Genomic DNA, 19203 nt, shown 5'->3' on the forward strand with positions numbered 1-19203 from the left:
TGTCCCTGAATCTGGAGGTGTGTGTTTTCACGTTTCTGTACCTCCTGCCTGATGGGAGAGGGGAGAAGAGGGAGTGACCGGGGTGAGACTGGCCCTTGATTATGCTGGTGGCCTTGCTGAGGCAACGTTAAGGGTGAATGGATATACATGTTGACAGAAAGTGAATGGATAGCACACAGAACAAAGCTTTCTACTGTACACGTGACAATAATAAACCGGAACCTACATTTAATATTAAAAACAAATTTGTTATTTTGATGATGAATCTGATTCCCACCACATATTCCATTTACACCTTACACTTCCTCGGTACAGCAGCCAACATAATCAAAGACTTATCCCACCCTGGTCTTTCCTTCTTCCCTTGCTCCCATCCGGCAGAAGATACAGAAACTTGAAAGCAAGCACCTCCAGACTTAGGAAAAGCTTCTTCCACCTTGTTATCAGGCTTCTATGTAGTTGAACTCCTAGACTCCTCTGCTCTACGCTTCCGAGGGCCCCACCGTTTATTGTGAAGGTCCAGCCCTGGTTTGACTTCCCTCACACTTATCTAAATTAAGCTCCTTTAGTGGCACAGTGGTGCAGCTGAGAGAACAGCTGCCTCAATCCTGACCTCAGGTGCTGTCTGTGTGGAGTTTAAACTTTGGAGATACAGCATAGAAACAGGCCCTTTGACCCACCGAGGCTGCACTGACCAGTGATCACCCTGTACACTCGCACTATCCTACACACTAGGGACAATTTTACCGAAGCCAATTAACCTATGAACCAGTACGTCATTGGAATGTGCAAGGAAACAGGAGCACTGGGAAAACGTACAAACTCCGTACAGACAGCGCCCGTAGTCAGGATCAAACCTGGGTCTCTGGCGCTGTAAGCCTGCAATTCTACCGCTGCGCCACCGTGCTGCCCAGTTCCACGCGTATGGCTTTGTAGGTTTAATGTGTTCTGTAAAATTGCCTCTAGTATGTAGGGGATGGATGAGAGGGTGGCATCACAAAGAGCAAGTGTGACGGTTGGCGTGGACTTGGTGGGGTGAAGGGCCTGATTCCATGCTGCATCTCCAAACTAAACTAAACTATTCCTCGACCCACTTGTCCAACTGATCAAGATCTCAAGATAACCATCTTCCCTGTCAACGATACTATCTATCTACCATTTATCCTAATGTCATTAGTGTTATATCGTTCCTGCATTGTATGAAAGTTTCCAGCAAGAGGCACAATTAATTACCTTGTTAACGAGCACAATAACCTTCCCTGTCTTCCCCTGCATCTTCAGTTTGTCTAGATGGTGTCTGGTAATGTAGACAGCCACCCTGGTCTTCCCGCTTCCCGTGGGAAGGCAAATGATAATGTTTCTGCCTTCCAAGGCCGGAGCTGCCACTTCCTGCTGGTAGTCTCGGAGTTGGAGCTCGGGGATCGGAGAACGGCGGCCGCTCTCTCCGTCCTCCTCATCCAGATCTAGAAAACAAGGCATAGAATTTGAAGATAATGAATAAGGAGTAGGGGTGGTGCAATGGTGCAGCAGTAGAGTTGCTGCCTTACAGTGCCAGAGCCCCGGGTTTGATCCTGACTAGGGGTGAAGTCTGTACGTTCTCCCTGTGAGTGCGTGGGTTTTCTCTGGGTGCTCCGGTTTCCTCCCACACTCCAAACACACACAGGTTTGTAGGTTAATTAGCTTTGGTAAAAATTGTAAATTGTCCCTAGACTGCAGGATTGTAGTGGCCTGGTCAAGGTTAGGAAAAGACCGGACACCAGGCGGATTCAAAAGAAGCTTTTTAATTCCAGCAGTCCGAGTACACACACCACGACACCCTTATCTCTACCCCTAGGGAGTCGTCAGGAAACCCCGTGGCAGACCAACGCCCCTGTCCCTCAATCGGCGAGGGGGATGATCCAAGGGATGGCCTACCCCCCAGGGACCGCCACAGGATAGTGTTAAGTGTACGGGGATCACTAAAGTAAAAACAAATTGACCGACATAGAACTGATTAAAACACAAAGTGCTTGAGGAACTCAGCGGGTCAGGCGGCATCGGTTTAGGAAATGGATAAGGGATGTTTCAGGTCTGGACCCTTCTGCAGACGGATTCCCTCCACAGATGCTGCCTGACCCGCTGAGTAATAGAATCATACAATACGGAAACAGGCCTTTCAGCCCAACTCGTCCATGCCGACCAAGATGCCCAATCTAAGCTCGACCCATTTGCTTACAACTGATCCACAACTAAACCTTTCCTCTTCATGTACTTGTCCAAGTGTCTTTTAAATAGAACCTGGAATGGTACAGCACAGGAATAGACCATTCAGTCCACAATGTTTGACTGATCTCATCTGCCTGTACATGATTCATATCCCTTCATATCCATGTACCTATCCAAGTCTCTTAAATGGCACAATCTGCCTCCACCACCACCCATGACAACGTGTTCCAGGCACCTACCACTGTGTAAAAAAAAAAAAAAAACAACTTGCCCCGCACGTCTCCATTAGACTTTCCCCCTCTAACTTAAAGCTATGCCCTCCAGTGTTGGACATTTCCAATCTGGGAACAAGGTTCTGACTGTCTGCCCTGTCTATGCTTCTCTAAATTTTATATATTTCTCTCATGTCTTCTCCAATCCTCGCATGCCTCAAACCCCCGCATCTGGCAAACTATGTATTTTACACTGAATTCTGCCAGCATTTTGTGTTTTGCTCAAGATTCCAGCTTCTTGTTTCTCCAGAGACGTGAAAAATATGTAATAACAAACCCATCCCAATTGCAGCGGGCTTTGTAATGCTGAGTCACTTTTTGGTCATTCATAAAACATAAAAGCTAACAAGGGTAGCATTTATAGTTATTTCCTAATTGTTTTTGAGATGGTGAATGTAGCAGTTGGGAGGTCATGTTACACATATGTAATTCGTTGGCGGGGCCACATTCAGAGTAGGATGATCAGCTTAGGTCGTCCTGTTAAAGGGAACATGTTGAAAAGCTGGAAAGGGTGCAGAGATTTATAAGGATGTTGCCAGGAGTCAAGGGCCTTAACTATAGAGATAGGTTGAGCAGGCCAGAAGTTTATTCCTTGGAGCGCAGGAGGATGAGGAGTGATCTTATAGAGGTGTACAAAATCTGAGAGGAATAGATCAGATACATGCTCAGGCTTTTGCCCAGAATAGGGGAATCGAGATCTAAAGGACATAGGTCTAAGATGAAGGGAGAAAGATTTAATAGGAACCCGAGGGGTAACTTTTTCACACAAAGGATGGTGGGTGTATGGAACCAGCTGTTGGAGGAGGTAGTCAAGGCAGGTACTATTATGTTTAAGAAACATTTAGACAGATACATGGATAGAATAGGTTTAGAGGGATATGGGCCAAACGCGGGCAGGTGGGACGAGTGTAGATGGGGCATGTTGGTCAGCGTGGGCAAGTTGGGCTGTTTCTACTCTGTATCACTCTCCGACTTGATGTGCTCACTGCACCTGTTATTCTAGTGATAGAAATGGCTGGTCGGGAGCTTCCATTGAAGAAAGTCCTGGGGAGCTGCTGTTACCCAATTGGTAAATGGTGCAAAGTCACCATCCTTGATGGAGGGAGTGATGATAAAACGTAGAAGAGTACAGCACAGGAACGGGCCCTACGACCCTCAGGGTTCGTGCTGAACATGAAGCCAAATTGAACTCATACCCCTCCATTCTCTGCATACCCATGTGCCTATCCAAATCCCTCAAACACCACCATCATATCAGCCTCCACCACCATCCCCTGGCAATGCGTTTCAGGGGTGTTTGCGATTATGGCATTTTATAATTCCTTGTGCCTCTAAAAGAATGAAAATATTTGTCAACACTGACCCTTTCTTTTGTCTCTTTCTACATTCCCCTCAGCCAATGTGACTTAAGAACCAATACTGCCAGTAAGTTTGGGAAATGAATATTACACTTGTACTAAGTCATGCTGATATTTATACATGCAGGCTTAGTGCCAGCTGTGATAGGAACATGGTCATAACATAACCACCACTTTTCAAACTGCAGGGGTATGTTGCTATTTAACAAATGGTTGTTATTACAATTGCAATAATGGAGACTTCTCCCTGAGTGTCAGAGAGACCTAGGTAGTCTGGGGAGGAAGCGGCTTATATCAGAATGGGGTTATCAACAGACCATAAGACATAGGAGCAGAATTAGGCCATTCAGCCCATCAAGTCTGCTCCACCATTCAATCATGCCTGACCCATCTTTCCCTGTCAACCCAATTCTCCTGCCTTCTCCCCGTAACCTTCAACACTCTTCCTAATTAAGAACCCATAAATCACCGCTTTAAAAATACCCAATGACTTGGCCTCACAGCCATCTGTGGCATTGAATTCCACCGATTCACCACCCTCTGACTCAAGAAATTTCTCCTCATCTCCATTTTGAAGGTCGGTTCTTTTACTCTGAGGCTGTGACCTCTGGTCCCAGACTCTCCCACTTCCTGCTATGGAAGGCCAGCGACAAACAGAAACATCCTTTCCCTGCCCACTCGAGGCCTTTCATTTTCCATAAAGAATAAAATGGAAATTGTTAATACAGGTCAGGCAACGACTGTGGAGTAAGACACGTCTAGAGATTCAGGACAAATAATCCTTTATCAGAACAGGGAAAAGTTAAACAGAAATGTAAGGTTATGATGCAAGGAAAGAGAGGGAGGTGCAGGATAGTTTAGTTTAGTTTAGTTTAGTATAGATATACAGCATGAGAACTGGCCCTTTGGCCCACTGGGTCTGCGCTGACCAGCGATCCACCTATCACTTACCAGGCACAGTAGGGACAATTTACAATTTTACCGAAACCAATTAACCTATAACCCTGCAAGTTTTTAGAATGTGGGAGGAAACTGATGCACCGAGAGAAAACCCAAGAGGTCACAGGGAGAACGTACAACGCCGTACAGACAACACCCGTAGTCAAGATGGAACCTGGATCTCTGGCGCTGTAAAGCAGCAACTCTACCTCTGCTCCACCGTACCACCCCGAGCAAGAGAATGACAGACAATATTGGTGATGGCCCATAAATAACAACAGGAATACTTTGAGATATTGTAAAAAGGGGTGGCACAGTGACAATAAACTTAAACAAACCTAACTTTATGAAGCAAGATTTGTTTAACAAATCATCCTCTCCAGAGCTCTACCATTTAGTGTGTTAAGCCTGTCGTGGATTGACACACTAAAGTGCCTAGTATACATTGAAGATCGTCACAAAATGCTGGTGTAACTCAGCTGGACAGGAAGCATCTCTGGAGTGAAGGAATGGGTGATGTTTTGGGTTGAGACCCTTCTTCAGACCTCGCACATGTTATTGGAATACAAAAAAGATGTTTATTAGGGCATTAGACTAGAAATACTTTAAATACTGGAGGATAATGGATTGAGTGTGGAGTCTCAAAGGATGATTGTTTCTATAAATTACCAGGTTCTTTAATATTTAGAAACAAGGAACTGCAGATGCTGGTTAATGCACAAAAGGACAAAAAGTGCTGGAGTAACTCAGCAGCTCATGTAGCTTCTCAAGGGGAACATGGATAGGCTACGTTTCGGGTTGGGATCCTTTTGTGTAAACGAGTATCTGTAGTTCCTTGTTTCTATATAAAGTGTTGGAGTCTGAAGAAGGGTCCGACCTGAAACGTCACCTATCCACGCTCTCCAGAGATGCTGCCTGACCTGCTGAGTTACTCCAGCACTTTAGGTTCTTTAATATTCCCTGATCTTAAATATATTTTCTCAATTTAACTTCACTTTTTCCCTTTGCCGCCTGTCTCTCTTGCAATCTCAGATTCTTATTAAAACTTAAAGCTAAAACGAAACTACGCCCACCTCTACCACTGGTATGGACTTTTTTGTTCTTTTATATTTACAATTTTGGACTAACGTCTAATTTATTTGCAGTCTTTTCCAATTTTACTTGTAATTTATGTTTAATTTGTCGTTTCTGAGTCTTTAGACATTAGATTGGGGTGGAAGATTGCAACCTTCATGCAACCTGTTTCGACGAATGCTATCAACCTGGCATGCACAATCAAATAAGATCAAATAGAACAAGTTGTCCTATAACTTTAGACTGTGCACGCCATACTCAAGAAGAAGACATTAGAGTGCAGAAACAGACCCTTCGCCCACCGAGTCCACGCCGACCGTTACACTAACATTATCCCGATACACTAACATTATCCTAAATACTAGCGACAATTTACAGAAGCCAATTAACCCACAAAGCCGCATGCCTTTGGACTGCAGGAGGCAACAGGAGCACCTAGAGAAAACCCATGTAGTCACAGGGGAGAATGTAAAACTCTGGATAGACAGCACCCGTAGTCCAGATTGAACCTGGGTCTCTGGCGCTGTATGGCAGCAACTCTACCGCTCCCCTCCCCCCCCAACTCCCCCCAAATTTCTCCCCTCCCTCCCCTGTACCCCACCTATTTCTCACCTGTATCTAGTTATCACTAACCAGGCTTTGTCCTGCCCCTCCTTTCAGCCAGATTTCTTCCCCCTCCCCTCTATAATCAGTCTGAAGGAGAGTCCTGACCAAAACGTCACCTATCCACGTCCTCCAGTGATGCGGCCTGACCCGCCGAGGCTCCTTAATAATCCCTGATCTTAAATATATGCAAACATTTTGTTTTATTTTCACACTGTCATCCCATTTTGTTTCCTTTTTCCCATCAGGATGGAACCCGGGTGTCTGACGCTGTGAGGCAGCAACTCTATCACTAGTGCCTGCACATGTCCCCTTGTATTCCCAGACGGAAAAAAGTTCCAAGGCCCTGGTGCCAGAATGTTACGGTGTGACATAAGGGAACGATTGACTCATCTTTGCAACCTTCCTCTTCAATCTTCTGATAAGTCTTCCGTTATGACAGATTTCATTGGTAAACAGAACTAAGACTGATAATGGGCGCTGTGCGGAAATGGAAGGCACAGCGATAAACAGAACATTAATAATGTGAAGGAAGGAACAGCAGGTGCTGGTTTACATCGAAGATAGATACAAAATCCTGGAGTAACTCAGCGGGTCAGGCAGCATCACACCTTACCCTTCCACATATCTCTAGTCTCAGTCTAGAGAAGGGTGTCGACCCAAAATCTCATTATAAAATGTGATTTACCCACCTAGTTAGTGATGGACAGGAGACAACAGCCAGAATGAACTAGTGGACAAGTGAATTCACTCGCGTTAGTTTAGTTCATTTTAGTTTAGTTTAGAGATACAGCACGGATACACTGAGTCTGCACTAACCAGCAATCCCCCGTACACAGAGGCACTGTAGTCAGGATCAAACCCGGGTCTCTGGCGCTGTAAGGCAGCAACTCTACCGCTGCACCTGCCCTTGTCATTGCATATTAGACTTGAGAGCAGGAATCAGTTAGTGTCAGCATTGTGCCACATGCAACTTACTAGTGTAGATTTGACTATGTTATCCACGTACTCAACAAATATTTGCTTAATATAAACCTTAGAGGGAATATCAGGAGGTAGTTGGTTTGCCTTCCCTGAACGAAACACCACGCGCTTATTTGCATTGGTGCGTGAATTCTGCACTTGAAGTTCGGGCCAGAAAATAGAATAAAGAGTATTAGGGACGGGTGGTGACTCTTTCACATGTGCTGATGCCATCAAGTTCTTATGTTATCTTTATTACTTTGTGTAACAGAATTCCTCACTAGATTATACCTGTTGTTTGGTTTTATCATTAACCCTTGACTATTTTAACTGCTTACAATTCATATATTGAGAGTGCAGTAAAATTTGATAAGAAAACCTGATAGAGACACAAGGAACTTACAGAAGTGTTCAAAATAATGAGAGGAATAGATCGAGTAAACACGCAGTCTCTTGCCCAGAGTTAGGGAATCGAGAACCAGACGACGCAGGTTCAATGGGAGGTGTATTGGTAACCTTATAGAAGTGTATAAGATCATGGGAGGAATGGTTCGGGTAATTGCATTATTCCCCTATTCCCAGAGTAAGGGAATCGAGAATCAGATGACGTAGGTTCAATGTGAGGGGGGAAAGATTTAATAGGAACCTGAGGGCTAACTTTTTTACACAAAGGGCAGTGGGTGTATGGAACAAGCTGCCAGAGGAGGTAGTTGAGGCAGGTATAATTGCAACGTTTAACAAACATTTAGACAGGTACATTGACAGGATAGGTTTAGAGGCATATGGGTCAAACACAGGCAGCTGGGACTAGTGTAGGTAGACGACTTGGTTGGTGTGGGCAAGTTGGGCCGAAGGGCCTGTTTGCACGCTCTATGACTCCATGACTCAATAAGACAAAATGCTGGAGGAACTCAATGGGTCAGGTCTCATCTATGGAGGAAATGGACAGATAACATTTCTGGTCAGGACCCTTCTTCAGACTGATTCTATAAGGGGCAGAAAGCTGGAAATGAGAGGTATAGCAGGTCCCTTTGTCTACCTTTGATTGTTTCCATGCAGGTTTAAAACTGGTTGTAGTTTGATCAATCAAACTTCATCAAACACACTTTGGATAATGTGAGCTTAATTTTACCATGTAGATTTGTGGCAAACTTACTTTATTAGTGACAATTAACACGTTGACTTGGGAAGTTGCTCTCAACATATGTTGCCTGGAAAGGATTATTTGCTGTAATGAATCCTATGATTTTCTGGATGAGTCATAGAGGTGTACAGCAAGGAAACAGGCCCTTCGGCCCACCTTGTCCATGCCGACCAAGATGCCCCATCTACGTTAGTCCCACCTGCCCACATTTGGCCCATATCTCTCTAAATCTTTCCTTTCCATGTATCTGCCGTATTTTTTTTAAACATTGTTATAATACCTTCCTCAACTACTTCCATATACTTATCAGTGTGAAAAAGTTGCCCTTCAAGTTACTATCAAATCTTTCCCCTCTCACCTTAAACCTATGTACACTCTTCTTGATTTACCTACCCTCCGAAAAAGACTGTGCATCTACCATATCTATTCCATCAATTGTATACACCTCTATCAGATCACCCCTCTTCCTTCTGCTCTCTCAGGAATAAAGTCCTAGCCTGCCAAACCTTTCCCTAGATGTCAGGCCATCAATTCTATGTTATTCCTCTTTGTCATACGCTCACTACACACTAAGGCCATTTACAAAAATTAGCCTACAGACCCGCACGTCTTTGGGATGTGGGTGAAAGCTGGAGCACCCAGAGGTAACCCACAAGAACACAGGGAGAACGTGCAAACTCAACAAACACAGACAGCACCAGAGGTCAGGATCGAACTCGGGTCTCTGGCGCTGTGAGACAACGGTTCTACCAGCAGCAACACCCGAGTCCTGGCAGCCTCCTCATAAATCTTCTCTGCACTCTTTTCCAACTTAATGGCGCCTTATTGCACGGTATTCTGAAGTAACCAATGAATACTGCGGCCACAATTTTGCCAAAATATAAATCCCAAACAACCTTGACAAATTAGTCCAAGCTAAAGCCGACGGAGGCAGCAGGAGAAAGCAGACAGTCGCTATGCTACATTGGTCAGAGCTGTCGAGCTCAATTGTCAGACAGATTTTATCAAGTCAATGTTCAAAGCTCGTCATCCGAACCATAGTTATGAAAGTTAAACTGGAAAGTTAAGCCTTATTGTATCTTGCCGATTGCACTTGTCAAAGTTTATCATTTAAATAATGATGTTACAACGCCCTGAAGTCAAAGGAGCTGACTCTTATGTCAACACAGTGCGAGCACCAGGAATATTATCTGACAGCCTCGATGGAGCATGAAATCTAAAGGCTAGATGTCTATTCTTACAGCTCTTTCTTAAACAAAAGAGGCGATGCCATTAAAAAATATTATCTGTCTTGCACATGTGTCAAAATAGACGGGTTTTCTGATGGGTATGTAATACGTTCACGGTTAAAGATCAGACTGTGCCACCACCTGCGTTACATAGTGTTACAAAGGTAAGACCGTGCCACCCCCAAGGTTAGTCGACTTTGATCTTTATGTTAGTATCAGATTGTCGTGAACAATGCAATAAAAGTAAGCAAAAAGCATTTATAAAGCTGTAATTACAGTTAAACTCTGTTAATATAGCAAGCACGGGACTTCTTCGATGCTAGACTGGCAGTTTTTCCGGACTTTTGGATGTTATTCCCTCAATACAATCCCAGGGTGGCACAGTGGTGCAGCGGTAGAGTTGCTGCCTTACAGAGCCAAAGACCCAGCTTCGATCCTGACTACGGGTGTTGTCTGTACGGAGTTTGTACATTCTCCTTATGACCTTGTGGGTTTTCTCTGGGTACTTTGGTTTCCTTCCACATCGCAAAGACTTACAGGTTGATAGGTTGGTAAAATTGTAAATTGTCCCTTGTGTGTAGTAGGCCCCCCTCAGTCATGACTGACCATGGGTGATGCATCCTAGTTGTTGGCTGCTTGCTCCAAACCTCAGCTAGAGCAGCGTCGCTTGTGGCTGAAGAGACCAATGCGGGAGTGACAGTCTCTGTGGCAAAGGTCACATGTGTGTGTGGTCTCGGGTTTGTTGAAGTTGCTGCGCTCCGTTCTGCGTTCCCGCTTGTCTGCCGCTGCGTTCAACTGTTTCTCTTCCCCCGTTTTGAGATGTTGGTTCAGGGTACCTCTCCACCTCGTGCGGTCAGCTGCAAGGCTCTCCCAGGACTCCACATCGATGTCGAGCGCCTTCATATCTCTCTTGCAGACATCCTTGTAACGTAGCTGGGGGCGGCCGATGGTTCTCCTCCCAGATGTCAGCTCTCCATAGAGGATGTCTTTTGGAATACGGCCATCCACCAGGCGGTGGACATGGCCCAGCTACTGCAGTCTGCGCTGCCTGAGTAGAGTGTACATACTGGGAAGGCCAGCGTGAGACAGGATCACAGCGTTGGACACTCTGTCTTGCCAGGATATGCCCTGGATACGGCGGATGCTTCTCAGGTGGAAGGTGTTGAGTCTTCTCTCCTGCCTGGCACCTGTAGTCCATGTCTCACTGCCGTACAGCAGCGTGCTGTTGACACAGGCGTTGTAGACTGCTATCTTTGTCTTCACTGTCAGCTTTGAGTTGGTCCACACTCGAGTTGTGAGGCGAGCGAGAGTTGAAACTTCCTTCCCGATCCCCTTGTCAATCTCTGTGTCCAAGGAGAGGTTGTCGGTGATGGTGGAGCCGAGGTACGTGAACTGATGGACGGCATCAAGTTCGTAGTTGTCGATGGTGATGGCAGGCTGTGCCTCTGTATCCTGCCCCAAGACGTTCGTCTTCTTCAGGCTGATGGTCAGCACAAAGTAATTGCAAGCCCGATAGAAGCGGTCCCTCAGTGACTGTAGTTCCTGCTGGGTGTGGGACACAACTGCTGCGTCATCGGCAAACAACATGACTCTGATGAGAGCTTCACGTACTTTTGTCTTTGCTCTGAGCCGGGTGAGGTTGAAGAGCCTGCCATCTGATCTAGTACGCAGGTAGATCCCCTCTGTTGCAGTGCTGAAGGCATGTTTCAGGAAGGCGACATGGAAAAAGTTGCCTCTCCGTCAAGGAGGCGACCGAAAGCGGTTCGCCCCTTTCCCCTCCCCACCACCCCCCACATAAAACATACCAAGAGACACTAAAACAAACATTTGGACACACTAAAACCCCCCCAAAAAGTCGAAATAATGAACATGCTGCTGGCAGGGCAGCCGTCTCGCAGCGCCCCCACCGATCATGTTCCACACCATACACAGAACATATAGTAAGGAACTGCTGGAGACCAGCACTAGATGACAAGATCATCTGCATACATAATATGGTTCACTAAAATATTACCAATCATGCACCCGGTATTACAGGCTTTCAATTGCTTGGGACAGATCATCAATATAAAGATTAAAAAGGACTAAGGACACCATTCCCCCTTGTCTAACACCATTGCTAACCCCAAATGGGGCTGAGACCCTATGGCCCCATTTTAGTTGCACAGTCTGGTGGGCAGACCAGTAAATCAGAATTCTCACAATGTATTTCGGCACCCCTCTTTGACTCATTTTAACAAACAGCTTTCTATGATTAACACGATCAAAGGCTTTGGAAGCATCAATAAAGCAGATAAGAATTGAAGAGTTTTTGCCTCTATATTTGTTTACAATCTCCTTTAGGGCATATATGCACGTCAGTGCCATGTTTAACTTTAAAACCAAACTGGTTAACTGTGGAGTTAACAAACTAATTTACTCTATCCAGCAGAATTCTTTCTAGAACTTATGACAATATCTATACATAACTAAAACTCTGATCTTGTTATCTTCCAGTTTGGCGGTCATTCTATTTGCGCAAAAACGGTTCGCGATAGCGCTACGATTTTTCGCCAGTTCACTCACCGTTCTCCAGTGCTGCGAGTCGTTCCAATCGGTTGAATGACGTCAAAGTTAGCGAGGTTTAAAAATCTTTAAAAACGCGCATGCGCAGATCGATCTAGTCTCCTGCCTTCCAGCGCCACGCGGATTAGTCTCTTCCCCTGTCACTCCCCGGTATGGTCCGTCCCTTCCTGCACCATCTCGTCTTTACTTGAGCTGAGGAAAGCCGGCGGAGATTTCCAAACGGGCTTTTGGAGGGACCCGAAGCAGCCCCGCCCCAAGCAGCAGCCCAGCAGCGCGGCAATATTGCCAAACGGAAAGCGGACAGTCTGACCCTGGCGGAGGAGAGAATTCAGCGCCCGCTGCGAGTCCCAAACACGCCATCACAACGCCCCGCAGCTCCACCCCTTTCCCCTCTAGTCCCCCTCACTGGCTCCTGCCCCCTCCCCCGTGATACCCCCCTCTTCACCATTGCTCTTCCCCCATCTTTTCTCCGAGCTCTCCCCCCCCCCTCCCGCCCACACGCCGGCGCGGCCTTAGCTGCTGGTGCTTCAGGGCCGAACCGAGGCCTGGCTCTGAGGGCGCCGACGGCTGATGCTCCGCTGGGGCACGCAAGATGGGAGAGGAGCAGCAACCTTGAGATCCTGGGGAGGGAGAGTGGGGGAGGAGAATGGTTGGGAAGATGTGGCGAGTGGTGGGGTCACGTTGGAGGTGGCGAAAATGACGGAGGACTATTTGTTGTATGTGACGGCTAGTGGGGTGGAAGGTGAGGACTAGGGGGGCTCTGCCCTTGTTCCGAGTGGGGGGGATGGGGAGAGAGAGAGCAGTGTTGCGAGGTATTGAAGAGATCCTGGTGCGACCCTCATCTATGGTAGGGATGGGGAAACCCCATTCCCTGAAGAATGAGGACATTTCCGATGCCCTGGTGTGGAACACCTCATCCTGGGAGCAGATACGGCGTAGACAGAGGAAGGGTGGGAAGAATTGTAGTCTAGATAGCCATGGGCTATCTAGAGCCATATCTATCATGAGCCATAGAACAAGTTGTCCTACAACTTTAGGCTGTGCACGCCATAGACGAAGATCATTTTTTTGAATAAAGGAATGGATGAAAGCAAGCCTATTTAAATATTCATCCTCATTCTGATGGCATTCATAGGGTGTATACACATTCAGGATAACAAATTCCTTGTGGTTGTGAGCAAAGTGTATTGCAATGCACCAGTCAGCATCAAGCCGAACCACATTTATTGATGAGTCAAGCTTCTTGTTCCATAGAATAGCCACACCCCCTGGTATCCTACCTCTGATTATTCCCATGCCAAGGTCAGTTGTAGAAGCCCCAGTCCCATGAAAGTTGTAATTGAGAGAATTGAGTTTGTCCAAGAATGTCTCTTACATACATAGTATGTCACAATTCTCCAGAAGGTTGTCAACAACTGTGCGGCGAGCTTTATCCCCTGCGCTCTGGCCCAAACGCAGGCCACGACAGTTGTACGATAGAACCCGAATGGTCATTTAGCGAGGCTAGACAGAATTTAGATAGAATTTATTTGCCACACAACCAGGGTCGGTGGAATTTGGGTTGTCAGCAGCAGTGCAATAATAAAGAACACACAACCACAATAAAAATGTAACACAAACATCCACCACAGCATTCATCACTGTGTAGCAATGTTACAAAATTTTGAGATTTAAAAAATCAAGTCTGTAATTTATCCCATCAGATAAAGCATAAAAATAAGTTTAATTTGACACCTAATTCACTTTCATATCTCAAGTATTTAAAAAGTTATGGCCATTTTCATACTCGGAAATGAGCATCTTGTTCCCTATTGATTTTCTATGGACATAACAAAAAAGCTGTGATCGTGAACAGTCAAAAGCCCATAACTTTCTTAAAAATTAAGAGAACTGAATGAAATTTTCAGTTATCATAGATTGAAGCATTCTGAAACAAATATAAAATAATCTTACTTGGATGACCTGAAATTAAAGCATATAATTAGTTAGTTACCTAATTGTAGCTAATTTCAGACTTCAATTACTAGATCTAAACATCTATCCATTTCTTAATAAATGATTAACATTTTTAAATAGCCTAAATGTCCAAATAATATTCACAAATAATTCACAATAAAACATGATTTTTAAATCTCATTTACATTAATTTATAGACCAAATGGAAGGAATTTAGTGTTCAATTGCTGTAAATAAATGCCCATTTAAATCAGCTTTCTAGTGGGTCCCTGTGGAACGCGCTGGTTTAGAACGTTCACATTGCGGTAGATTTGTGCCCCAAATGCCGAGAAAAATACTGCGGGATATAGTGGGCCCAAAATGAGCTACTCGCAATATTAAACTTTGTATAAAGGGATCTTTAGAAGCCCTTTTTAATGTAAAAATATACAGCCTTCCTTCAGTTGCCTGCTTTATGAGACCCTGCGGTTGCTGGCGGTCGCGGGTTTAGAGATTGATTTTTAAACTACTATAACTATTATACGAGGCCTTTAAAACTAATAATAGCTTTTGCGACGGGGTCTTCCAGCGATTTTTCGTTAATAATTAACTAGGCTGAACATCTTCGATTTGAACAGCCTAGAGAAAATCGCGTTTTAAACCCGCCCCCTCTAAACGGCGCCAAAATCGCGCACACCCGCAGCGGCAGATTTTCAAAGACGCTTCAGGTAGGCTTTGCAACATACCTACACTGTGGTGGAAGGCACAAAATTTGGCCAGTCCTCCTCCATTTCCCCCCCGTGGACAGGACCAGAGTCCAGAGTCAGTCCAGGATCGGCTCTTCCTCACCGGAGACCGCGGCTTTAAGTTGGTGTAGGCCGCAGGCCGGCTGTCGAGATTTAAAGGCCCCGCCGCAGCCAGAAGCACCGTAGACTGCAGGGCCGGCGGTCGAAGCTCCCCTCCAGGGGTGATGTTAAGTCCACCCCGGGCCCGCGGTAGAAGTTGGCCGCGGGCCGGCAGTGATGGCTTCTTCTTCCCCCCCCAGGTCCCCCACGAGGGATCCCGGGCTGTAGACGCCGCACCAGCTGGAGCTCTGCAGACCGCGACTTTCAGGCTACTGGCTGCCGCGGGCTCGCAAAATGGAGCGCTCCCCTCCAGCGAGGGCTCACCCGCTCCACACCGAGAGTTCACGCTGCGCCCGCCGCTGAAGCCCCGAGCGCGTCTCCGGGAAAGGCCGCGCCGATCCTTGATGTTAGGCCACGGGGGAGGCGACCTGGAAAAAGTCGCCTCTCCATGGAGGAGGCGACCGAAGCGGTTTCCCCCTTACCCCCCCACACCACCCCCCACACAAAACACACCGAGAACATCAAACACATACTTTAAAGCATACTAAAAAAATTAAAAAAGTTGAAAAAACTAACGCGCTGCTGACATGGCTGCTGCCAGAACAGCGCCCCCTACTAGTGAGTGCCCCTAGCACCAGGAGGTACACTAATACCCCCCGCAACAGGCGCAGTGCTTGATCTGATGACTCCAACCCTGCGCGGCTCGTAATAGCGCCGGACAAATGCCCGATCTGTCCAGAGCTCCGGATTGTACATTGCACCAACCTCATTACATTCTGCAGATACTTTAAATGAACTATCTACTGTGTACAGTCAATCTTTTGACAGGTAACCTCATGACCAAGTTTTTCTTTTAGATACAGATACAGTTTTGACGTCTAGGTCTGGTGAAAACTTGGATGCAAAAACACTCACCAGCTTAGTCTTGATCATTTTGATGTTACCCACAGCTCCAGTACCAATAATAGGCTGCATGACGTGCTTCATAAAACAGACCTCAGCGTATAGCTGCTCTATTCTCACACGTAGGCTCGAGACATCCATGTTAATAAATGTCACCGGCGGCAGTTAATCCAAGTAATGAGAGACAAATCTGGGAGTATTCTCCCCACAATCATTCATTACTCTAAGGCAACTCTTTATGTCTTTCTGTGCCCCTTTATGGGAAACGTTCCACTGTGTAGTGGGGCAGAATTCAAACAAAACTTTCTTCGAGGACTCTATCCACTCAGAATCAAAAGTGTTTACAGCCAAAAGGACGATCTTGTCCTAGTTTAATGTCTTAATTTTTACAGCAAGAAAGTTAAGTAGCTCATCCTCCACAATAACCTTACCGTCAACAGACTTGTAGATCTCAGGCTTTACTTTAGTCCGGCTAAGAACAGGATCAATGCCCGCCATCTTCGCCTGCCGCTGCCCGTGGCCGATGCACCAGTTCCCCCGCTGTTTGTTGCTCAACCCCGATAGTGCTAATGTATGGGGTGATCGCTGGTCGGCACGGAAATGGTCAGCCGAAATGCCTGCTTCCGCGCTGTATCTTTAAAGTCTGAAGTCTTGTCTCACCTCAATGCATCAAATTGCCCAGAGGTGAGAACCTGGCAAATTGACAAACCTTAAAGGTAATTCAAAACGAAAGGGTCCCGCTGCTAAACTTCACTTGAACCAAGTCCATATTAGTCTCATCGTTACATGATCTAATTGCTTTCTTATTGAACCCCATGGTTTTTTTGCCAATTAATTTCAATTCTCAGCAAATCATTGGGACCTTGCATTCATATTCTAGATATGATTTTCTAACAAGTAATGTTCCCTGCACAGTGTACACTTTGTAAAATAGCTCCAATTACTTAATATTTGTGATGCCTTATTGCATTTTTGTCAGGGAATATTTAACACGACAGGCAGCATATTAGTGCAACGGTAGAATTGCTGCCTTACAGCACCAGAGACCCGGGTTCGATCCTGACTACGGGTGCTGTCTGTACACAGTTTGCACATTCTCTCTTTCACTGCCTGGGTTTTCTCCGGGTGCCCCGGTTTCCTCTCACACTCCAAAGGCATGCAGGTTTGTAGGTAAAAATTGTAAATTGTCCCCTAGTGTGTAGGATAGTGCCAGAGTACGGGGTAATCGTTGGTTGGTGTGGACTCAGTGGGCCGATGGGCCTGTTTCCGCACTGTGTCTCTAAACTAAACTAAATTAAAAAAGTGTAATAGTACAATAGTAACAAAATGAATAGATTTGGATAGGATAATCCAGATGCATGTTACTTCTACCAAGCCTCCCAGGCTGCAACTTTTAAAATCCTTATTCTCAATCATAAGAGCAGAATTAGGCCATTCAGCCCATCAAGTCTGTTTCACCATTCGATCATGGCTGATCTATTTTTTCCTCTCAACCACATTCTCCTGCCGTAACCTTTGACTCCCTTACTAATCAAGAACCTGTCAATCTCCGCTTTAAAAATACCCAATGCAGAGGGCCATACAATGCCAGTGACCTGGCCGCCTGGGTTTTCTCCGTGTGCTCTTGTTTCTTCCCTCATCCCAAAGACTTGTAGGTTTGTATGTTAATTGCCTTCTGTAAATTGTCCCCACTGTGTAGGATTGAGCAAGTATACGGACGGGGTGATTGCAGGTCGGCACTCGGTGGGCTGAAGTGTCCATCTCCATGCCGTATCTCGGAAACTAATACTACAACTAAAGATTTGTCCTCCACTTCCTTCTGTGGCAATGAATTCCACAGATTCACCACCCTCTGGCTAAAGAAATTCCTCCTCATCTCCATTCTAAAGGTATGTCTTTTTATTTGATAGGATAGGATAGTTTAAAGGGTTATGGGCCAAACAAAGGCAGGTGGGACAAATGTAGATGGGGCATGTTGGTCAGCATGGACAAGTGGGGCCAAAGGGCTTTCCACTCTGTATGACTGGTCCTCTGAAAACAATTGCCTGAAATATTCCATTACATTAAAATCAATTATGCAAGATATATATAATAAAACATAAACTGCAATTTCATTGACCAGAGTTGTCATAATTTATAATAATACCATTTATATCAAATTATTATGAATAAGATGTCATCATCTTATGTTTCTATCAAAACCATTGTACAAATTCTGGATTCTATATAAATAAGTGTTTATCATCATCGATACCTGACAATGTCTTACCTGAACTGATATTTTCCTCTCCAGACTCACCACAGCCTCTATTCTCCCACTGACTGTTATTTATGCTGCAAATACTTGCCTCTGAAGAATCCACAACCGAATCTGTTTGCAAAAGGAAATCACAATTGTTAGTAATTTCCCCTGTTATGTATTGTAGGTAAAACACAAGGTGCTGGTTTAACTCGGCGGGTCAGGCAGCATCTCTGTAAACCCGCATGTCTTTGGGGTCTGGGAGGAAACTGGAGCACCCAGAAGTAACCCACGAGAACACAGGGAGAAAGTGCAAACTCCACACACAGACAACACTCGAGATCAGGATTGAACCCGGGTCTTTGGCATTGTGTGGCAGCAGCTCTACCCGGTAATAAGGTCACTCCTCAGAAAAAATCTACAAAATAATGAAAGGAATAGATTCATAAACACAGAGGCTCTTGCACAAATGTTGCGGGAGAGCTACTGCCTTCCAGCGGCTGAGACCCGGGTTCAATCCTGACTCCGGGCGCATGTCTTTATGGAGTTTATACATTCTCCTTGTGGCCTGCGTGGGTTTTCTCTGAGATCATACGTTTCCACCCACACTCCAAAGACGTACAGACTGTAGGTTAATTGGCTTGGTGTAAATGTAAAAACAATTGTCCCTAGTGTGTGTATGGTGGTGTTAAAGAATGGGGGGTAGGTGCGGACTCAGTGGGCCGAAGGGCCTGTTTCCGCTTTGTGTCTCTAAAACTAAAATGTTCAAGAGACATTTGGACATACATGGATAGGATAAGATAGGCCAAGCACAGGCAGGTGAGACTAGTGTAAATGGGGAATGTTGGTCGGCGTGGGCAAGTTGTGCCAAAGGGCCTGTTTCCATGCTGTATGACTCCATAGACCAAGACAGCACAGCAACAGGCCCT

General features: G+C 45.6%; 1 protein-coding gene across 2 annotated transcripts in view; it reads right to left on the reverse strand.

Moving 5' to 3' along the window:
• ifih1 (interferon induced with helicase C domain 1) overlaps nt 1-19203 on the reverse strand; it is a 65614-nt gene that overhangs the window by 20416 nt on the left and 25995 nt on the right. The window contains exons 4-5 of one of the 2 annotated variants that reach the window (XM_033024159.1): nt 18305-18406; nt 1234-1463 (exon numbers count right to left, since the gene is read on the reverse strand). In XM_033024159.1, coding sequence (XP_032880050.1) covers nt 1234-1463; nt 18305-18406 — 332 coding nt within the window. The remainder of the gene's footprint in view (nt 1-1233; nt 1464-18304; nt 18407-19203) is intronic. The other variant, XM_033024160.1, reaches the window with a different exon arrangement.

Source organism: Amblyraja radiata, chromosome 7, assembly GCF_010909765.2.
Source record: "Amblyraja radiata isolate CabotCenter1 chromosome 7, sAmbRad1.1.pri, whole genome shotgun sequence".
Taxonomy (NCBI): domain Eukaryota; kingdom Metazoa; phylum Chordata; class Chondrichthyes; order Rajiformes; family Rajidae; genus Amblyraja; species Amblyraja radiata.